The sequence below is a fragment of the Scleropages formosus genome, chromosome 4, assembly GCF_900964775.1.
Source record: "Scleropages formosus chromosome 4, fSclFor1.1, whole genome shotgun sequence".
Taxonomy (NCBI): domain Eukaryota; kingdom Metazoa; phylum Chordata; class Actinopteri; order Osteoglossiformes; family Osteoglossidae; genus Scleropages; species Scleropages formosus.
The window spans coordinates 19,111,608-19,135,658 of record NC_041809.1 but is presented as its reverse complement, the minus strand read 5'-3'; the positions used below and the strand labels follow the sequence as shown (position 1 = coordinate 19,135,658).

Below are 24,051 nucleotides of genomic sequence, written 5' to 3'. Positions count from 1 at the left end.
TGATGTGGCCATTGGTTTTCCAGACCAAAAAAAAAAAAAAAAAAAATTAGGTCAATTATTACATTTATTAGAAGCATTACTTGTACACAGTCTGTAACTCAGTCTTCTAAGCATCCTGTGGGGTAAAAGAACGAGGAGACATGCAGCATGTGCTTTGTTTCAGAGCCCTTTCAGAACCATGGGCTCACTTCCTCTGCCTGGGTTTATGCCATAGAAGCTGGGAACTCTCCCGCCCAGTGAACCCAGACATGCACAGAAAATGTCATTCCTTTGGACTGCAGTCCATACTGTGACCTATTCCAAGGGAGAAAGGTATAAAAAAAAAAAAAAACACAAAACCAATAGATAGCATCATGTATGGACGTAGGACATGGGCGAGATTCCAGTGTCTGATGAACTGGGCCATTGCTTCTTTTCAGCAAGACAAATTGATGAAATGCACAACTTCTGCTGCCATCCAAAAACAAGTAACACGAGGTGCTGTAGTGTAGTTCCACCTATGACAACTTATTTCCAGACAACAAATACACAGTATACACATATAATACCTCAAATACTTTAGAAAAATGCTTATTTGCAAACTCCTTGGCTCGAGTCCCAGGATTACAGCATCAGCTGAGGACAAGACTCCCAAGCTTTGACAAAAAGCATCCAAAAATAAAAATCAGCCTGCGGTTCCTTCATAGTTGTATGTGAAGTCTGGCAGCGCTCCAGCTACGTCAGTTTGAGAACAGAAAAGGGCATGGATCTTACCATTATACTCTGACCTGTTTGTTTTATTCTGGGGAGACTATTCAACAGCGTACAGAACCATTTAATTAAGCACCGAAAGTAGTTTTATGACTATCAATTAGTGTGTACTAAGTGCCTACGTTTTGTCTCCTTAACATTCGAGCAAAAATTGCACATATAGACATTTAAAAAAACCTACAGACTGAAGAAGCAGAGAACAGTCACGTCAGCTATTGCTTTGATCCCATCTTTCAAAACTCAGAGATCTGACAAGAGCCACTTGCATTGCCTGCAGGAAGAAGCACAGAGATGGTAGCGTGACTTTGTTCGGTGATGCTTTTACTATGGTATAAATAAACACAGCAGAAATGCTTTCCACTAGTATCTGCTATGTCATTATAATACACATCTTTTTCTTTTAGGTGTACGTTCAAAGACCTTGAGAATACTTCCAGCTACATTACTCGGTTCTTTGTAAAAAGTTTAATATGTTACTATAAAAAAAAAAAACACTGAAGTAAAAATACATCTACTGGAAAACTCTAATAAATTTCAGCTACATTCATATACGGTACACATATGAGTTTAATGAAGGCTAGCCAAAAAACGTTGGTGCAAAATAGTTTTGTTTTTACTTTATGCTTCTCCTGGGTAATAACTGTCAGCATAAAAATCATACTGAAACATTATTCCGTTGAAGTGCATATTTCCTTAGAGCACATAAACAATTAATACCAAGAGTGACACAAGTTGCCATGGCAATAAGTCCAGTGAAACCACTAATCGTACCATCCATCGACTCGGCAACACCCGTTTCCCCCACCTTTAAATTACAGCACGGCAGTTCATCACACAGCTGTCTGCAGAATCAAGCTCACCCATTGTTGTGAAAGAAAGACAACACAATCTCAGGCGCTCTGTGGACTGCGCTCCCACCCCACAATGCGAGGGCAAGGTCTGCTGTGGAAAACAGTGAAGCACTTTGGTGCCGTGACATAGGGCTGACCTTGAGCAGCCTTTCCTGGACCGGACTACGCAGGCAATGATGGGCAGTCGGAGATCCATTAGCCACCCTCTTCTGCTACCAGAGATTCAGGGATGAGTGGATTCATTTGCTCCCATTCACAACCAGGATGGAAGCAGACGACTGCAAGGAACCACATAAGTTACTGAGGTTATATGAGGAGGAACTGCTACTCCTTGATATGAAATGGACAAACTCCGGTTCCTAATCTGTGCCTGCTGTAAACACCTGTTCCGCTGTTTTTTTATTTATTTTTTTTTAAACTGGGTAGTGCTTGTTTCTACTGAAAAATCTACAGGTACACATTTGACACAGCAGGAAACAAGAGGGCCACTGTTTTAGTTTTAAGTTTTTATTACTAATTAATAAAAATAAAACATAGGGTTGTGCAACAATCAGATGCTCTCCACTACACAGCAGGAGTCCCATAAGGGTGCCCACAGAGGCTGATTTTATTCTGCCTCAATATCAATTAGCGGTCACAAAACATACACATGTACACTTCCAACTGTAAGAGGACAATATCGTTAACCACAATATGTGTGTGCGTGTGTGTGTGCGCATGTAAATGATAGACTCCAACTTGCGCACAAAACTTATCACAGTTACCGATGTGCTGTGAAAGAGAGCTTGGTCGGTATCTAGGTCAAAGCCATACCATCTTTAACGTGCTGGTCCTACCTTGTCTCTCAGCCAAGAAGGGAGGGGATGCCAGGGACAGCAGGTTCTGGGATACTACAGTCCAGTCACATGTCAGCTGCTCTGTACACCATCTCAGGGTCATTTCAAGTATGGCTGAACAGCTTGTAGCATCTTCAAAAATCTAGTCAAATGTCTTCCATAACACTTTAACTACTCCTTTGGAGTATAATATCAGCCTCTGAGATTGGACAGATTTACATTGTCTGTCTGAACCACTTATCCCATTCGGGGTCACGGGGAGCCAGAGCCTAACCCGGCAACACAGGGCATAAGGCTGGAGGTGGAGGGGACACACCCAGGACAGGATACCAGTCCATCGCAAGGCACCCCAAGTGGGAATCGAACCCTAGACCTGCCGGAGAGCAGGACCCGGTCCAACCCACTGCACCACTGCACCACCGCACCTCCCTGAACAGATTTATTCCAGCTCTAATACTAAACCTCTGTATAACAGGCCATTATAAATCTACTTTGTGCTATGTCAACTGCATGTCGGAAAAGCAATGTCAGAGATCCACTGTGCCAAGGGATGTTCTCGGGACTCCAACACAATGCTATAACAATGCCTGTAGATTCCGGTCTTCAAGAATCCGGCAAAGTGACATGTCCTAGTGGACAGACAGACACCGCTTTCACAGCATTCTTTCCACAACGTGTCAGTGGGGCACAATCATGGCACTGTGCTCTGCGTTCAGTAAAATAGCCCCCATTGTCACTGAATAAGGAGTATTAGATGTTACATCATACCACTGGAGGTTTATGAAAATGTATGAACACATGATTATAAAGTAATCCTTTCAATGTTAATATCAGACTTGCATGTCCATGATTCCGTGTCGGCACTTAAGCATTAAAAAATGAAACCCACGGAAAGCGTTTGGAGGATAACAAGATTTATCAGCTCCGACACAGCAAACAGGCAACGGGTTAAAAGCCCACGAGGGCCAAATCTGCATCGAGGTCAGAGAGCGAATGTTGATTATGTCGCTTCATCTGCCATTTAAGGAGCTGCTTGTGTGAGACGCACAGCTGTTCACCAGCACGGTCTTAGCTGACACTGTCTGAAAAGATGGAGGTTAGGGCAAAAAGAAAAAAAAAAAAAAAAAAAAATAGAACAAATTAAAAAGTAGAATATGCTGGGGGAATAATACTGGTTTCAGGAAGAAAATTTTGAGTGACACTTGACCCAAAATTTTACCCAAAATAGAAATTATTCCACAGTAATTCCACACACATACAATATTAAGACACAACTGGGTGAAACCTGACACGTGAAGATGCTAAATAGGGCCACACGCTGCTTTATCCCGCCGAAACTAATAAGGTGCTAATTCGGCCACGGTGATATCGGGCTACATGGTTCCGTTACGGTAATCTGATTACACCAAGAAAGCTCCTCCCAACATGCCTGTCAAGCTCATTCGGAGGGCCGCTAAAGGCTGGTGTTCAAGCAGCCAGGATGCAACAACAAGACTTTATGTTTTGCCGAGAGTGTTACGCTTTACTTAAGTATTGACCACTTGCAAAGGTCAGGGCTCTGGGCCAACACTAGCTTGTGAGTAATAGCCTCAGACATTTTGCCAGGCCAGTTAAGGATAGAGGCATCCTGGTGTTAAGCGAGTAAGCTCTGGGTGAGGTGAGAGAAGGGCAGGCAATACTAGCTGTCCCAACCATTCTGGCTCCCGCTGCGCAACTTGAGATCTGGTGGCATCTCTGACAGTAAAGTAATACGAGCCTCCTCACGTTCCAGAGGTGTGCTTGAAGACATAAGACCAGTGTCCTTCACTGGCATATTGAGGAGTCATCAAGTATTGTTCAGCATCAACACTCATCCATCAAAGGATATTTTTAATGCGCTCTTTAGTTTTTTATTTTTTAATTCATTGTTTAGATTTTCCTCCTACACCTCTGTTTCTCCTCTAATTTCATTGTTCAGAGATTAGTGCAAGATTCTTACAATTACTTATTAATGAGCTAATATCTCCCAAGAAGCTGAAAAGCTAAGGCAAGTGCTGCATCATCTAAGAACGTCTACATCGATTAAGTGTAATTCAAAACAGCTCTTTGCTGTCTTTGAGTAGGAAAAGAACCAGGGTCCAACTCGAGAGATAAAACACATAAAACATTGCGTTCCGGTCCATGTCCCTCCCAGTGGAACCTTTGTGCCCTGACTGCACGGACCTGGCTTGATGTGTCACAGCTCTGGTGTTAGTTTACAAATGTGGTCAGGCCCTGCAACACAACACTGCCTTCCCAGAATCCTCTGGGACAGGAAACAATGGAAGGGAACTCATGTCTAACCCCTCTGTTTCTTCTGCAGTGCACAATGATCCAATGGCAGGAAGGAAGGGCGAGGGTTTCTATGGCTTGTCAGTGCTGTTGCAGTTGTGAGCACAGTTTCCCTTTAACCCCTGAGAGATCAGACCAGAGTCAACAGATTCCAGCCCCACAGGTAACCATGCAGGAATTTCAAATCCTGGTACACTTTGGTTTAAAAAAAAAAAGAAAAAAAACACATGAGTAAAGAGCTTAACCCTCCAAATATTATCAAGAAACAATAGCATTAATAATGAGATCTATGAAAATGAAAATACAATTTAACACGCGGATATGTTTCTCCGCACTCTGTGACGTTTCTCTGGATTTGCTCATGAGACCGAGAGCTTTCATCACTTCATTCAGGAGTCCGGATGGCTCCTTCCACAGTGTTCAGCAGCAACAGCCCCGAGTCAGATCTCGTGGCACGGTTCTGCACATTCCAGCACAGAGGGAGAAACACATTTATTTATTTAGGTGGCATTATCCTGGCGATCAGGGGCATGGGGGAATTGCTTTGCAGCTGAACATGGTGGAGGGTGGTGGGGGGGCTTATCTGGGAGGGCCAGGCGGCAGAGAAGGGAAGTGGCCGTGGGGGGTTGGGGGTGGTCTGGGAAAGAACAGACCAGGATACAAGTCCTTTCCTGCTGATAGATGATGTACAGGATCAGCTACTGGAATTAACTGTTCAATTCACTATGCTATTCTGTTTCTTGCATTGCTCACACTGAACAGTTAAAGGGAGCAGGAAATGTTTTAAAAAGTAGCTGAGCAGGGAGCCTTAAATTAGGCACATATAGACTAAGGTAATCACAATAAATATGATTTAACCAGAATTTATCTGGCACAGTTCATCAGTTAATTGGTTTCCAGGAAGAGCCTTTTACATTTATGCCAGCATTCAGTTTATACTATTCCTACAGCTGTTTTTCCCCTGTTGATTGCAGTGAGCTGGGCAGGGATCCGCACAGATAGAAATCCCTAACCAAAGGATCAACAAGAAACTGTCTACCCTCAGCCCCTCTGCAGGAAGCAGCTTGAGCCCTGTTGTTATGGTATTACCTGAAATATCCTGCTTCCCGATCTGCGATTACTCCCTCGGTTGAATCATACTTACGGCAGCACTCTGATAGGACCTGGCACTCAGATCCCAAAGTCTCCTTTTATAGAACACTGGCATTTAAATCTACAGCTAACTATTTCAAACATTTTAAAAAACTGCATTCCGGGTTGCAGATCCATCCTTTAAAATTACTTTTTGCGCCTGTTTAATGTGCCCCATTAACACAAAGCACAGAGAGGGGAACTTTAGGAGATTAGGCCTGGGTGTCTGCACTGGCTCTTTAATCTTGCCCGGTTTTACGGGTATTACGAGTCTGGATTCCCCACATCCTTGGAAAAACACAATGATAACATGCTGTAAATCGTCTAAATTATACTTTGCCTTTACAGGATAGATTCCAGTTTTGCTTATGTCTTTTTTTCCCTCGTCATGTTTTGGGTACACTCCCACATAGGTAAACTCACGTAACATACAAAGATGCGAAACAGTTTTTTCCTTCATTAGAAACAGCTTTTTAAAACACAGATTTTACATTTGCATTTATCCTTTTAGCACATACTTTTCAAAGCAACATTTATTCATTCGATTTTTGGCTGAATATCACAGCGCATATACTATCTATTCATTATACCACTCACAGAAGCTCTCTTGGAAAACATCATACTTCCAGAAATAATTCCTGTCTATTAGAAATGTCACTGCCATTGTAGCTACAAAAAGCCTTGCAGCTGTAGGATAAGAATCTGTGCTCTGCCCTGGAAGTGGTCAGGGACTTTGTGCGTGCACACGCACGTGTGCTCGCACACACACACACACACACACACACACACCTATTTTTCTGGCACATGACCTCAGCAAGGGGAATCTAAACACTTGCAGGGCTTCTACCATGACTAAGGGACAGATGGAAACCCTGAATTCTCTGACTGGGTATAAACTAACAATTAATTTGAAAAGACTAATTAAAGGAATACCTTTTTAATTTCATAAGGAACTGATTCATGAAAAAGTACATATACAGGGAAAAGTACAAATACAGCATAATCATACCATATCGGCTTTAAGAGAATAACCGCTTTTACATCCCGTCTTCTACATGAAAGAACGCAAACATGTGAATTACATAAGCCAGCAAAGTTCATAAATCATAACAAGAGTGATAGGTATAATTCTAACCTTAGCAAAATTAAGCTGCATTCATTACAGTTCCATCTTAACTAAAACAGTTCAAGGAATGCCATTTACGGCGCCTCTTGCGACTCAGCCCGGTTACTGGGATATCTGCATCCTTCTGTCTGGAATTAAGTACATAATGGGAGTAATACTTAATACCCTGATCAGTGATTTCATTTGACAGGTAGGGACAGAACACAGAGTGTCCAAGCGGTACATTAATGCAGGTTCTGGTGAGAGACGTCCCCCAACACGTACAGTGTAAAGCATCAGTAGAGCAAGCGTTTTTTCACAGGAAGTTCTGCAGAGGTGTGCTGTGCACTCAAATAAGGACTGGTCCCAAACCTTTACCTTCATTTTCCCTCTATAAATAGAAAAAAATAATACAAGGGGCAGCCGCTCCCTTCACACTCTACGGTCGCACGACTTATCTGGTCTCTGCAGGTTTCATTTGGGCCCTGCTGCACTTATTACTGGAACCATCCAAGTCAGAAAATTTTTCAGACTTTCAAAATAGTAAATGAAAAAGCAAAAAATATATACATACATTTTTACACTCACACACATACACACATATAGAAATCAGCTGACAGATACTGTATGCAATACTTCATATTTATTCAATTTCGTGCTGCATTCATCCCATGGGAAAACACTGAATGTCTCTTCCAGTTTTGCCATCCATTTTGAAAATATATGTTTCATACTGTATGATCACACACTTCAAAATTTTGAAAAAAAAGGTGTGTCTGCTTTCTAAAATGTCCAGGTGATACTGCATGACTTTTGCCCTGTAGTGCCCTTACAGAAAAAACCTTAATTATTTCTAAGAAATCAATTTTACAGCAATAAAATTGTTTTGGTTTTGAAATACAGCCAATGAACTTGCTACCCAACTTTACAATCTGCTCTTGAACACACACAATATATATTTTATTGAAACATGTTTGTGTGTGTGTGTATATATATATATTATATATATATATATATACACACACACACACACACTGTATATATATATATATATATATATATATATATATATAAATACTATGCAGCAGGCAGTAGAAATATTTATGAGCAGTTTCTGGGCTGTACATTTGTGCAGTGTGCATAACGTTGAAGTCCCTATTCTCTGTTTACTTGATGATGATGTTTGGAGAAGGACCTTCCCCCCCCCGTCTGTCATGTTAACCATTTCAGCATCCCAACCCCCTACAGTACCGCGTCACTGTCGGAGCTTTCTCGCCCCTCACCGAGCTCTGTTTGAATCTCAGATTAAAAACCGGGCTAATTTTGCTTATGCCTCGGAATTCCAACATAATCCGGCTCAAATCCTCGAGTACACGATTAGGCTGTGTAATTTACAGGGCACCATCTTCCTCCCAGCATCTCCAGCCGGCACCTTTCCCATTCTCCGTCTCCATCCACTACCACGCGTCTCGCCCTGTTAAATGCAGCAGCCTCACAGCCATTATCCAATTAGTGCAATTTTAATCTCCTTTAGAATCAATATGGAAAGGTCCCTTTGAACACAATCAAACCACCTCCAGTAATAACTGCGTGTAGTGCATATATATATATATATATATATATATATATATAAAATATATATATAGACACACACACATATACACACACACACACTTAACCCATACACTTTACCAACTCCTGTCTCCACATAGACGTATGTAGTCCTTACCAGCTGTAGAAAGGTAAAAACAGGTACAAGGCTCCTGTGACGTGCAGCGCATGAGCTGCCTGCATGTCATCACTCTGTGGGCTACAGGTTTTGACAGGCAAAGAGGACACCCAAATCTGAGAGTGCTCTTTGCCTGATTCTAACCCGTACCCCAGAAGACACTGCTGTGAAACACGAGATGGCCCTAGCCATTTTACCCACCCTGTGGAGACAAATGGGTGGAGTGGAACTCTGATGCCCACTGAAGAGCATACGGACATGTACTAGTGCTCCACTAGAGGCACCCAATAGCTTCACTATTTTTACACTGATGAATGGAAATCTACGCTGCCCCCCCATGCCCCAATTCCCCTCTTTCCAAGCATTGATCAAGCTATTTCTTAGGGGGCAGTGATAATTTCTATCATTTCCTTGAGCTCTGACAGATTGGTTATGTTGGTGAGGAGAGTATGGAGATGGTTGGCTCAGTCCGGTTTCTCCCAGTAATGGTTCTTAATGCATTTTTCACAGTGGCTCTAGGAATCGTAGGCAATCATTTTGACAGCAATTTCTACAACTGCCTCGAAGGTAAGAATGTCTTGTGATGTCTGAGGACACATGATTGTAATAATGAAAAAAGATTTATGTTTTGAGTTCCCCAAGCCCCGCTGGCCACACAGGACAGCAGAGAGGGAAAAAGATCTTTAAGACAGACAGCACAACCAGGAAAAAATGTATACCTACAACTAAAATCAAAGTAAATCAAACTAAGTCAATTCAGATACAAGCACTTATTAAGGAATTAGACTTTAGGAGAGACCCTATTGTACTACACTGCAGGAAATAAACCTGGTTAACTCCATTAGAATATAAATCTGGAATAATCTGTCAAATTTTTAATTGCTTTTGATAAAACTCCAAAAGCCAGATATGCAGCAAAATAATAATTACGCTGCATGCTGACTTGTGTTTGCAACAATGGAAAGTGTGGAGGGGTTTTCGAGATGCAAATAGCTGAATATGGAATTCTTCTCGCAAACAGGTGAAAACAACTAAAGCAAGGATAAAAAGGTATTCCACCTAACTGACATCGGGTTTTCGTAAATTGAAGCACTTGCTGGCCTCCCCTTTAGTTCCTAAACCAAACTCTCCTCTCACATTTCCACTGGTTTACACATATTATGCACTTTAGGGATGGCAGCAAACTGCCATGGAGACAGGTGATGGCAAAGACAGCAATATGTAAAATATTTGAGATGGGCTCTCCATACATACTAAATGTGAGCATTACAGGGGTGTTCTGCATGTCCGTCACTCTGTCTGGCAACAGCTTTCAGCTAAGTTTTTGTCACCATTTTGTACCCTCTATTTCACTGCAATTAGTGGTTGATCATTAAAACACATTGATTTTTCAGGCCACATGAAGCAGAACAGCAATTTATTCACAAATGTATGTTGGCTTTGCACCCTTATGTTGCTGATCTGCTCTTATTAAAAATAGTACTGATATTCTGGTTTTGCCAGATCTTCTGGTTGCCTGCATTATAAATAAAGGTAGAGGAAACCAACAACCATACCAGCATAAAAAGATCAGATTCTGGTACATCCGTGCTGCAACCAGCAGTAAAGAAACTTGCCCTTCTCTTCCATTGGGGCAATTTCTATCCTGCTCCATTTCCCTGCTGTAGTAAGGTCACTCTGTTTGTGGCTCAGTGCCAAACTTGTCGCAAAAATAGTGGAGATGATGACGTTTTCTAGTTTTCAGTCTCTGTACAGGTACAGGAATTTTACTCCGAGATACGCATGAAAACCTGAAGGGCTCTCCGATCGCGTTATTCATAGCAGCGGGGTTGGCATGGCAGGCACTTACATTTTGATGTACCCCCAAAAAACATGAAAGTCAGACTCAGCTAAACTTAAAATCCGGATTTAATCCAGATAGATCCTGTTTAGCATTCACTTTAAAATAATTCTTTCTCTTCAGAGACTTTCACACTGGCATCTGAAGCTCTCTTTTGAAAGGTGAAGACGGGGAAAAATATATTGTTCAAATATTTTGAGACGATTTATTAATGTTTCAAAATTATACTATAAATTCATTTATTTTGAGAGCTTGCTCAGACTTTCAGGTGTTGTTGGGCCACAGCGCCTTTGTTCCTCTTATGACATTCCACGCATCCAATTTCAATAAGCAGTAACCTGTGGAAGTGGGATCGCAGGGTTATAAAGCCAAACACAAAGATAAGGGTACAGCATTGCAGCATACACTCTCACAGCTTGGCATGGTCGTTCAATGGTGTTAATTAGAGCCATTAGTAGCTAAAGATTCCCAAAAGGGTGGAGAAAGATCGCCAGCAAAAAGCTGATCTATCTGATCAATGCCTTTTAGTGGCCTTTCTCTATAGGCCATTTTGGGTTTAACAAACAGTCCCTCTGATAAGGACAGTGGAAATGTAATTTACTTGTTAAATGTATTAATTTTATATATCAGAATTTTCTAGAACAGTCCACCTCTTGAGATCCCCTGTTTAATTACTCTTTTCTCACTGACCTGTAATGCCTGTCACACTTGAGACATGATTAAGTTACGCTTACTTTTCCCCAGATTACGTCAGTTATAAAAACAATGAAAACATTGTGTTACATTTTAAAGGTTTGAGGCTTCTGTGTGCAATTGAGGGGGTGAGGAGGATAGTGGGAGACAATGACAATACGAAGAGAGAAAAACTTGATGGAAACAGGATCTCCAGCCTATCATCAAAATAATTAAAGCTTTGCACTCAACGTACCGAAGCATATATAAACCCCAACACAGAAGAGATCCATAAACAATACCACCCATGATGACTGGAGCAGGTTGATCAAAAGAGGGAAAAAACAAAACTGACATGCAGAGGCAACATGCGATCTCATGAAGTCCGAGACCTTCCCACGAGGACCAACCCCACTTCGCCAGATTCCAGGTATATATCTGACAACCAACACTTCCCTAGGTGCTAGGAGAGAAAGTGAGACATCCTGATTTACCTTTCTTTCAGGATTATCTCAAAATCTCCTGACAGAGCACCCTGGACCAGAGTGTGCCACAGTGGGTGTGGATAATGTGCTGACAGGTCCACCTCAGTCCTCTAGGTAAACAGTGTATTATTGAGAGGGGGCTTGGCGGATCGGCAAAGCAGGTAACACACAGTGACACCCTCACTGAGATGAAAAATATGCTTTATACTCAATGGTGACCCTTAAGCTTCCTCATCCTAGACAAAAAGCCAGGGCAGCAGGTAGCAATGTGGTTAGAACTGTCACCTTACAACTGAGAATGCCAGGTTTGAATCTCACCTTGAGCTGGGAAATTATGCAAAATTGCTTCAATAAAAATTAGCCAGCTGTATTAATGGGTACATCATAGTAAGAAGATGGGTGTGGTGGCACAGCAAGTTCAGCGAGTGCCTGCTATGTGGCAGGTCTGGGGTTCAAGACCTGCTTGGGTGCCTTGGGATGACTGGCATCCTGTCCTGGGTGTGTCCCCTCTCCCCTCGGCCTTGCGCGCTGTGTTGCTGGGTAAGGCTCCGGCTTGCCATGACCCCACTCGGAACAAGCAGTTGTTGACAATAGCTAGATCATAGTAAGGACTTCAATGTATAAAACCCATTTTTTAATTGGCTTTGGAGAAAAGCATCAATAAATGAATAACTTAAAAGTAATAAAGGAAACACCTCAATGCAAGCATGTTGATATTTACACACTGCTCAAAACATAATTTTTTTCACTATATAATTACTGCATGGAACACCAGTGTCAATCAGATTCCATTTCGGACAATAATTCTGAAGCGATTTTGCGTATTGAGCATAATATCATGACAGAGTGGCATTATGCGAGAAATGGAACAGTAGGCCATGCACTTCATCTTCGGATCTAATTCCTCTAACCCCCGGCTCCAGGCCTGGGTCACACTCGGACAGACAGCGTCTAAGACGCGCTTGCATTAAAGGATGTGTGGGGATTTCTCTGCCTCCAGTGGCATTCAATACGCGACCACAGCCCACGCCAAGACCAAAATAAAGCCGCTCTCAGAGTTTTATTTACCCAGAGTTCCCCACACCCAAGCGTAACAGTACGACTTTATCATTCACTTGTTTGCCTGCTTATTACTATCACCTCAAATACTGGCCTTTAACTAGAAGGGGATTACAGGGAGGATCCTCAGTAGCAGCTGAATCAGTTATTCACTCTACACATCAGTTACTGAGTAGAAATTTGTATTTACATTTACCTGACACTTTTCTCCTAAGCGACTTGCAATTATTCACCCATGTATATATCTGGGTAATTTTACCAGAGCAATTTAGCTTAAGTACCTTGCTTAAGGGTACTACAACCAGAGGTGGAATTCGAACAACTACACTACCAGCTGTCTGTATATGGTACAGAATGCACTACCACTGAAAGGAGTCCAAAACAATAAGAGGAACAATTGAATGAACAATGCATTTGAGGTCATACATTCCTCCCTTCAACTGATGCAATAACCTGAAGTCCACAAATATCTAAAGATCTCAATGGTAGGTGGTGTGCATAAACCATCATGCTGCCTTCATAATGAACCATGTGATTCCACTTCCAAAGCTCCTCATTAAAGGTACTTTGGCAAAGGAAGCAGACAAATTCAGGCATGATACAGTGAGAAGATGTGATTACTCTTTGCATACAGTAAGCTAGCAGTGAGCTAATTTTTGTTCTCCTTGTGAGGTTCCGTTGCCTACACAGACTGGGTAGAGCCAAGAATAAAATGTATGCTGCTTCTGGAACAGTATTCCTATCACAGAATACTGTACAATGTGTTCTTGTTTTAAATACATACACAATGCTAGCTTGTCACTGGAAAGACTGCAGGGATATTTACAAGATTGCGAAAAGTCATAAAGGGTGTAGTCCAGTGTGTCCAGTTGAATGTTAGTAGTGATTTACCATCGGTGTAAATCATACCAGCCTCTACCACACTAACAATGAGAAAACACATAACTAGTAATCACAATGACTTAAAATTAAAGCTCATATTTTGCAAGGCCAAAGAAAAGTCAAAAGCAAAGCCATGGAAAGGTTTTACCCTTGATATTTACAAACTAATGTAGAGCTTCCGTTAGCTATGTTAGAAAAATTTGTACAAGTATAAGAAACACTGTGCTACTTCCAGAGTCTACAAACCAGAGGGATCTCAGTGATTTAAGATGCTCAGATCATGCCAGGCTTGGACAGAGAAATCCAGCCATCCGATACCTTAAGCATCAAAGGTCTTGGGTCCTCTAAGTAGAGGTGCAATAGGTTGGTGCACCTGTAGATCTCCATTAGTGTGGAATAAATCCTGCAATAATTCCAAGACATCCTTTTAGTAATTCCTCAGTAATTCTTAATTCCTGGAGCTAAGTGCTATTGTTGTACCTATACTCCTGGAGAACGTGGAGGTGATAAAAATCCACCCCACAATAAAATGCGTTTGAGCTTCAACAAATGCAACTGCATATTGCATCAAGACCTTAAATTCTTTCTATTTATATATAACTTTCAATGGAGAAAAACAATCCAGGGCTATCTTTTTCTTTCAGTAAGCAGGGATTTCATCTGAATGCTTTCTTATGCTTAGAGCCACCCCCCCACTCCCGCTCTCCAGGCAAGCCGGAGCGCATGTCAGGGAAATATCTGCTGCAGAGGCAAAGCCCTGTTGGGACAGACAATGCCAGCGCCTGTCACTGCTGTCTCAGTGCTGACTTGTGTACGACTCTGAGTTACAGTATACAGTCGTTTCTTAGTTTAGTTTCGCCTCAAAAGGCAAGAAAAGGGAGGTTTGGCGTCAGCAGACTGTCATTTTGCACCGAACGAGGACATGGGAGAACCTGACAAAGCAAGTAAACAGTCGGCTTCAGTACATCGGCCTAGGTTGTCAACAGCTATGTGCACAATACCGATCGTGATTTCTGCATGAACATCTGCCTTAAACTTATATATATATATATATATATATATATACACACACACACACGTACATACATACAGACATACATATATAATATATATATATATATATATACACTGAATATCCCAAAATTAAATTCCACAGGAATCTGGCAGTAATTCTTTAAAAAAACCTTTATAAACTATGTATTTTATGGTTCCCATGGCAGGATGTTGCTCTTCTTTTGTTATGTTTCTGTTATTTTTAACTTATGTACATCTGAATTTTTTCACAGCACAAATAACCACCTATGTTAACATAAGAAGAGCACAGAAGATCTTAACATAGCAACGCAAACTAATACTGATTGAGGCAACTGCACGTCCATGTTGTATGTACTGACACACTAATGTGCACAGTGCTCTTCTGCGTCCATCTGCGGCCCTAGTGCAGGACATCTCCATTTAAGGGTGCAGAGGGGAGATAAAGTGGATGTGGCTTGAGTCTTTAAAGAAGCCCATAGGCTGGGCTGAGTAATGGGAAAGTCGCCCACTGGTTTTCTCACGACCCCTGGCTAGCTCCTCCAGGAACAGCGACACGGCTCTGACAACACGACCAGGAAACTTTGCTAGAGTTTTTTGCACTTTGGGGGAGTTGTGTGGATTGGCAGTCCATCTTTGGGCGTATGGAAATCTAGACATGACAGCCCTCAGCAGTACTATCCAGTTCCTTACAATACCTAACAAATGTGGGCCAAGTAACCCTCGTAATTTTCATTACACTCTTCAACATTTGCTTGCTCTGTTAAAAATAATCTCTGTTGATTAGATGTCGTATTTAGTAGTAATTCCGGTCATTATAACCATCGTAAGTGTATAAAAACAGTGTTCCTGCAATGGACATGCAGAAGAGAGTCGAAAAATTTCCAATCCCCTGACATAACAAATGCAGAGAAGCCTTGCTTATCACACTTCACATGTTCAGCAGAGCCCCTGAGATTGCAAACCAGCTAGAAATTGAAGCCTAGTTTTGGGCAAGCTTTCAATGCATATTAACTTACGACATTAGCCATTTAAGATAAGAGGAGATTGACATAAATTTGATGGATTGCTTTGCTTTGCATTATGGGTGTTCCAACATCTAGGAACAGACAAAGGGAAATGGAGGGAAAGAAACTGAATAAATTGCTAGTTTTACCCAAGACACATGTGAGAGGAGACCCTAAACACTGAGGAACACAACTGAAAGTTGAGATGGGAAGAGAGGGACAGTCTTACATACCCAATCTTCCTTTCAGATTACTTTTATCTTACCAAAACCATGCCCAAGACTTAGAGATGACTTGAGAAAGCCTCGGCTCCTTCATCTATCATTCTGCCAACATACTGTAGAGAGAAATCTACACCCTTCAAACTGAATGGCACCTGTAAAGGCTTAGTGCCATCAGGCTAAATTTAACTCATAATAACCACACAGAGTTTTCATGGTAAAGAAAGGGTATGAAAGTGGTTTGCCATTGCCTTACTCTACGTCTTTAGATTACAAACACCAGGAGAGCATCTACAGCATGTTGCATGCTAGTTTTTTTTTTAACGAACATAACTTTTTCCCTCCTAATGTTTGTTAACTGAAGGCTGTACATTGATACAGCCCCTGGACTCTGGGTTTGGAGATGGATTTGAATGCAGTTCAATCTGTGTGGAGTTTTCATAGGTTTCCTCTGGGTGTTCTGGTTTATGCCCACAGTCCAAAGACATCAATTACATTCACATGCTTTAATTATCAATTCATTTTAAAGAGCTTTAATGACTTTCTTTGATGCATGAAACATATGAATAACATTAATAATTTTAGTTTTTTTGACAACACTATGTTTGAAGGTAGATTCATGTTCTCCAAGTCCTGGGCTACCTGGAACTGTACCAAAAACACAGCGGTGGTCAGGCCTGTCAGCTGACTATATGTCAGACAGGCCAAAGACCCAGATACAGATGGGCCACATGCAGCTCTCTCTCTTCTTCTCGTCCCAAACTTCCCTCATGGGCAAGGCTGTTCAGTGTGCATGGCGGTCCTCCAGCTCTCTTGAAACAGCTGAAATCCTCAGATGGCTAAATTGGGGTAATGATCGGTTTAACCGAGAGCTTAAGTGGTCAACCGTGACAAAAACGTGTGCAGTAACTGGCCTTCGGGTGTTGAAGGAAACAAGTAACTATAATCATCAGAGAAAGACATTTCAGCTGAACTATACTTTAACTCACTCCTATGCACAAGCAACCTGTGGATAAAAATAAAAAAAATAAAAAAATTTTTTTTTTACCCTATCCAGCATTTATATGGCAATAAGGCAGGATGGACTCCAGATATCAGTTTGGAGTAGTTCTATTATGACCCTTGTGAAAAATTTTTCCTTTGCCATTCAGACACTGAAGGAAATACACTCAGACACACAAAGACTTTTCATGACATCGACCAATGGGAGAGCGCCAGAAATTGGATGGTTCCCTGATCAATCCCTTGCTGTTCTTTTTATTCATGCAATTGTTTACATATTCATTAATGGGCATTTACTTTTCCAGGCTCAGCTGTTTTACAGGTGTGCTCTTTCACCTAATTTCATGCCTTTTTTTCACAACCAGATGTTTCCTGTTTTTTTTTTCCTTTTTTCAGTGTCACCTCAACCTTAAATCAATTGTGCATGCAAAAAGTACTCTTTTCCATGCAAATTAAGTATTTCCAATATGTATTCTTGCCCCAGCATTTCTCTTTAGTGTTGCAAAGCCATCGCTGGCTACTGAAACTGGGTAAGTTCTTTAAATCTTGGTGATGTACAATCCGAGTGTGTTCTGGGACAGATGGTTAGTTATTCCACTGCTGATTAACCAAACAAAACCTACTAAAATATGATTCAAGCAAAAAAAAAAAAAAGATGTGCTAAAAACTAAGTGTACATCATCCAGGCTTGCACAGCTCACAATAATCAGGATAAGACAATCTGAAGTGATATACCACAACAATCTGAAACGGCACTATAATTTAGAAACAGACCAAAATGGAAAGCATTTGCGTTCTATGTTTCATACATTACAGAACACAGAAAGCAAACAGGTAACCAAAAGAAAAAAAAAAAAAACACAAAATATAATTTCTTCTTAAATTTTTTATAGCCTGTTCTTCTGTTTTCCATTAGAAGGGTCTAACTGTCCTAGCTCCCCACACACACACACACACACACACACACACTTTCAGAACCGCTTGTCCCAGACGGGGTCGCGGGGAACCGGAGCCTACCCGGCAACACAGGGCGTAAGGCCGGGGGGGACACACCCAGGACAGGACGTCAGTCCGTCACAAGGCACCCCAAGCGGGACTCGAACCCCAGACCCACTGGAGAGCAGGACCCGGTCCAACCCACTGCGCCACCGCGCCCCCCCCGTCCTAGCTCCTCAACTGACTAAAATTCATGAACAATTTAAAAGTGAATTTGTGGTTTAAAAAGTGCACAGTACCCATACCATGTGACCCAATATACAGGGCTGGCATAATAGTCCTGATATCCAGAATGAAAAGAAAAATTTGTTGAGGCCATTTCTGGTAGTTACATTCAACAAGAAGAGTTGGGCTTTATGATTCAGGCTATGTTCCAAACAATAAACCAAGTCACATACAAAAACCATTCCCTCCATACCACATCTCAAAACACTGATGGGACAGGGGGGAGGGGATCTAAACCTGGCTTCCTGCCTTCTAAGTACCGGTACAAAGACATTCTAAAGACAGCAAGAACAAAGCACAGTAACCATCTTTCCTTTTAGGAAGTGCTGGGAATTCGATTTCCTATTGTGACTAATGGCTGACTTGGCGGGCCACCGACACATTGTGTGTCTTGTGCCTTCCCGTTTACTTGGAGCCATTCATTTCCAGCTTCCTTCCCTGTCTTATACAATACCTCTAAGGAAGACACCTGGAGTTCAAGGCTGCTCAATCCAAAACCAAGTTAGGGGTGTAACACATCCAATGCATTTGCGTACAAACTCATTGTGTAGATTTAATATTTGTCATCACCTTTAGCTCATTTTCTATGGTTAGCAGCAATGAAAACGAGGGAACCGCCAAAACAACCGTACACTAACGCTATGAAAAAAGCTCTGATGCTGTTCCTTGTTGTGTGGATGGATGGTGGGTGTTACACCTTAGGTGTACTGGTGTTGACAAAGACAAGCTTACAATAGATTGAGAGAGGCAGTATTTATGACTGTTTTCTTAACACAACACTGCATGAGGGTATAAAGCAATATAAAAGGGTGTTGCATAGAAACCAGATAAGAAACCAGTCTTTTCAGTCAATCAGAACATCATAACCACAACTCCAAGCCTGTCTTTATCAGAAACTCCTTTCTTGTTGAAGCACTTGTGCATATTCTGAATTCTACAACACTTAGAGAAAAAGAGAGCCTGTTAAATGAATGAAAGTAAATGCCTTTATTGGTGTTGTATTTCACCTGTTCACTGGAAAATGTAAAAAAAAAAAAAAAAAAGATGCTGAAAGTTAAAGGCAATTCATTTAGTAACGATGGCTAGAATAAACTTGCTTCTATATTTGGAAACAAAAGAAAATGTTCTAATACTGCAAATGAGTAAATGCTGACTCTCATTCTCACCATTAAAACTGATGTTCAGTTTCATATGACAGTCTTATACAGCACGCACCTGGAAATAGGTCTTAGCAAAAAAAAATAATGGAATATTAAAATAGACGAGCTAAAACTACAAACATTTAAAAATATATATAAACGAATAAATGTGATGGAAAGAAACATTCCATGTTTTTGAGTTAAACAGAGGAAAGAGGCAGCGGTAACACCAGCAGGGTAGGTAATGCGAGAAGGTAGGTCAGGTGAAGGTGGATTAACCACTTTACTTCTCTCACTTGGAACCTATTCGGAGTGTAAACAGAAACAGCGCACCGAAACGCACCGTTTTTCCCGAACGATACTACAAAGAACAGGTGTTCCGACAGTTAAATCCCCACGACGAGCCGCGAACATCATCATGTTCGCTCGTTTCCGAATCATTCTTGCAGGGAAAAAAAAAATAAATCAGTTTTTTCCCCTCCCACCATTCCGCTAACAAATTTCTTCTTTCATTGTGTGAAATTTTAATTCATCTAAGATGATCTATGATGAAAGTTACTTGGAATAATTTTTTGCAAAAACGTTTCAGAAGATCATGGTCCGGTACTAAACCGGGTTTTAAAGGGAAAATAAATGAAACGTGCAGCTCTGCGGAACACTTGGAAAAAAGACGGAGGTGCCCGTGTGTCGCCGGTGTTGGAGGGCAGCGGAGCGGAGCCTACCTGGCAGTATCCACTGCAGGACGAGAACGAGCGCGGCTCCAAGTTTCCTCCAAGTGAGCATCTCCACAGTCCCACATCCACCTCCTGTCTGCTCCACGGAACCCACGGGCGCGTGCGACGCCTTAAGTATTTCCCGTTATCTGGGAGTGATTCGCCTAGGGGGGGCTTCGGTCCTACTCCCAATGTCCCTGTCCCTGTCCCAGTCCCTCGAGTCCCTCCTTCACAACAGGAGCAGGTCGGCAGCGCGACTCTCCGGCTGCCGAGCGGCGACACCCACTCTCACTTTCCGCCCCTCGTCACGCGCTGCTACTTCCCGCCACTGCGCTCCTCTGTGGCTCCCTGAAGGTGCGCGAGGCTGCTTCGTCGCTCGCGGTCACTCGCTGTGCGCAAGCGCCTCTCAACACGGACACTTTGCGCAGCGAGCCTCCCGTGTCCAACCCCAGAGTCCCCGTCCACGGTCCGCGCACCTGTCCGTCCGGCCTCAGTTCCTCCCCGGCGTCCGCCACGCCTTCTCCCTCCACAGGTGTTTTTTTTTTAACCTCAACATGCCTGTTTTACCGCCTGCATCGCGTTTTATTCCGCTTTCACACTCTTCTAAGTTAATTTAGGACTATTTATTTATTTAAAATAAAGAGCCCAGAGTTTCCAGGCGCTTCGACGCCCTTTACCCCACAGGACGAAACGGTCTGCTCCATGTCGGACTTTGTATCGCCAATCATGTTGTGGAAATTGTGAAAGAACCTTCCACGTTAGTTACACAATTCACTTTGTAGCGTTGTGAAAATACTAGAAGCCTAAAACGTTGTCAAAACACAATAATGATGAAAATATGAAAACGCATACTCTGCCAGTCAGCGTGTACGTTTAGCTCTGTGTTACGTGGAATTCAGGAAAAAAAGAACAGCACTTTTACCAGAAGAGAAGGGCCACTTTCTTATCAAGACAAGACCTGGACCAAGAACCTTTCATTAATAATTTAATCCGTTTCACAGTGTGGTACTATGAGTATATGAGTTATTACAAAACTGGGTTATAATCCAATTACATCAATTCAATTGCATGGACAGTATTCTAATCTATGCGTTTACCACCACATTTCTCTGGACCACAAACAAAATAAATACTCATTAACAACTGCGTATTGCCACACCTTATATTCTATAATAATATACCCATATTAATATAAAATATCTTTGTGTTTTAGGGCATAAATGTTTTTGGTGCTGCACAACCACGCTATTTTCAACAGAGGTCCGAAATAAACAAAACACACGAGAAAAGGTCGCCATGCCTCCGCATTTTTTTTTTGTTTTTTTTTTTTTTTTACTCCAGACACAAATTCATGTTTTATTGCTTCTTTAGATTTCTCGGATGGTTAATTCGGTGAAGCAGTCAGGGCAGCTTGTCAGAGTGCCGTAGAACTCGGAGCACTTACCCGGCACGCGGAGCAGCGCGCGCAGACAGGCCAGGCCTCAGAGGTGAATACCGCCTCTACTCCGCTTCGGAGGCCTGGCGGGTTGCCATGGCAACACGGCTGAAGTTAATGCGGCAAGACTGCTCAATTATTAGAGGTGGATGAGCTCACTGTGATTAAATCTAAGGCTGCAGTATTACAGGTGTGCATGACGGTAGCTTTGGATCATGTCTGGTTCTAAATATACATCAGAATGTCTGGCCTTGGTCTGCTCTTTGTCCAGGAGAGCGCACTGAAATGGATTTTGGGCTTGAACCTCAGGGGTTTTGACATGAAGTGTCTGAGAAGAAAGGAACGAGAAAAAGGAAAATTCAGTCTCATAAAGTTTCATATGACAGAACATTTTAAAATGCGTTTTGTGCACGAAAGTGATTTTTTTAAAGGCTGTCAGTGTGTCCGCATCGTGATGTTTTGCTGAGATGATTCACGTAGTGAAATATTTAGCTTTCTGCAGTATTCATTCGTTTTCGAAAAAAATCTAATCGTACACACGGATGTTTTTAATGTTGGAACATAGTATAACAATACTGTAGATGTATCAATCATTTTCCATGCTGAAAAACACATCACAACAATTTAATTTTCAGACTTTACAATTAAGGACTGAAAAACTACACACGCTAATACACATTTGTTTTGTGACTGGAATGTCAGCTGCAATAGATGAGAGATTGATATGCAGGACTTTTGTATACCCTGTACTCTTTTATACCCTGAATTGTACGTCATCTCAGAAAAAAAGCATTTACCAGTAAATAGACAAATGTAAATAGAAGCAGGACACCTTAAATATGAACAAAGGGCAATTGTTCCCCTGCACCAAAATTAGACCACTATCCCAGTGTTTCTCTTGTGACAACATGTGGAGTTTACTGATTTTATAGCAAGGCATTCAACGAAAACCCTGGCATTTACATAAGCAGTGTGGCTGCTAAATATTTACAACAAGCTGTGAAATGTAACTTGCATAAATCAAATGTGATGTAGTAAACAAGCAAAGGAAAATTTGAGAAAATTTGGTTGGTCTCATACACACAGAGGAATGAATAAAAGAAGCAGATATTTGACATAATCAAACTATGACCGACTTTTTGAATTGACCCACTTACTTTTTACTTTGCAAATATAATTGACATTTTAGGTAAAGTGGTTTGAAACACCTTCATGACAGCTTCATAACCAAGATATATTTCCATTCATCAGTTTCCTAATTCACATGTCTAAGGGTTATGTACCGCAATAAACTTTTAGGGACATGCATTTCAGGAGCCCTTCATTGCGAGATGCAATAAGTATTACAAAAAATATCACAGATAAAAAACAAAGATGGAACTCAGACCTTCAATACAAATAATTCAAAACTGCATTTTCTGCAGTACAATAGATTTGTTATAATTGATCTGACTGATAACAATAGACGAGCACTGAAAATGTCATTAATGGTCTGCCTGTGGCCAGCAGAAACATTGTCATCTAATATGTCTTGGGCTGGTAAGAAGTTAGATGATGATGGCAAATTTTAATTATTTATTACTATGATGAGCTTCAGAAGATCATAGCGTATGAGTGCATTTTCAGACAGGAGACACTGTCCACCATTTACTTAACTTCCTATGTATAAGCACATATAATATATGACTTCTTTTAAGCAGGAAATAAAAATGTAACAATCTACTGTTAAGGTTACTACACATGCGTTGCTGGATATGGGGTAAAAAATACAGAAATGTCTTGAATGTAAAGACCCCAATATTTAAGGATGTATTTATTTTATATATACCAGAGCTATATATTTCATCATATATTTATATATTTCAGCTTTTGAACAAGTTTAAGGCTCCTCATACAATATTAATGTTAGTTAACTTTCTATAAATAACATGCTCTATATCATAGCAGCATCACAAAAGAAAATAGCAATACCATACTGTGACACCTTTGGAGTATCCAAGCATGATCCATTTGTAAATTAGGAAAGGTTTTATATGTAATAAATGTAAATGTTTTAGTTGCTAAATATAACTGCTTCATTGGCTTTCTACTGCCATCTGCTGGCAACAATATTAAATATGTCACTGTGCACAAGGACTTTCCCTACAGTTATCATTTCTGTTATTGCACATGTATGATTCATCCTTAGCACATCTGACTGGTGCTATCTAACTGCTTTTCCAGTTCATTTACATTTCATTATCAAATATTTTTTTTAGAAAATTGCTGAAATGAAAGAAGACACTGCACAACTTAAAACTCTGCGTAGAAACTGGTGATGGACATGACTTACCTTTGCTGAGTTGAAAACAAGAATTTGCAGCTTCTTCGGCGCTTAAAATACATGTGCGTGTTTTAAAAACAAATTTGCGTGACCATTAACATTTTATGACAACATGAAACCTGAACTGGAAATTGGCAGCAAGAAATGTGGCACGCAGGGTCGAAAGGCATGCCAACTTTGTCACGTGTGGCTGACAGCCTTCTGTTATTTCAATTGCAGCTTTAAAACAGTGCAAGAGCACTGACACTATAAAGCAATTGCCACACTTGTCAGCATTCAGGGTTCATCACCTGCTGTATTGTGCACTG

At 41.3% G+C, this 24,051-nt stretch overlaps 1 protein-coding gene across 1 annotated transcript in view; it reads right to left on the bottom strand.

The window, feature by feature from the left end:
- The window catches only part of esama (endothelial cell adhesion molecule a), a 39,078-nt gene extending 18,416 nt beyond the window's left edge, over positions 1–20,662 (bottom strand). Inside the window, exon 1 of the mRNA XM_018755016.2 lies at positions 19,995–20,662. Coding sequence (XP_018610532.1) covers positions 19,995–20,055 — 61 coding nt within the window. The 5' untranslated portion in view covers positions 20,056–20,662. The remainder of the gene's footprint in view (positions 1–19,994) is intronic.
- Between the last annotated feature and the right edge of the window lie 3,389 nt (positions 20,663–24,051).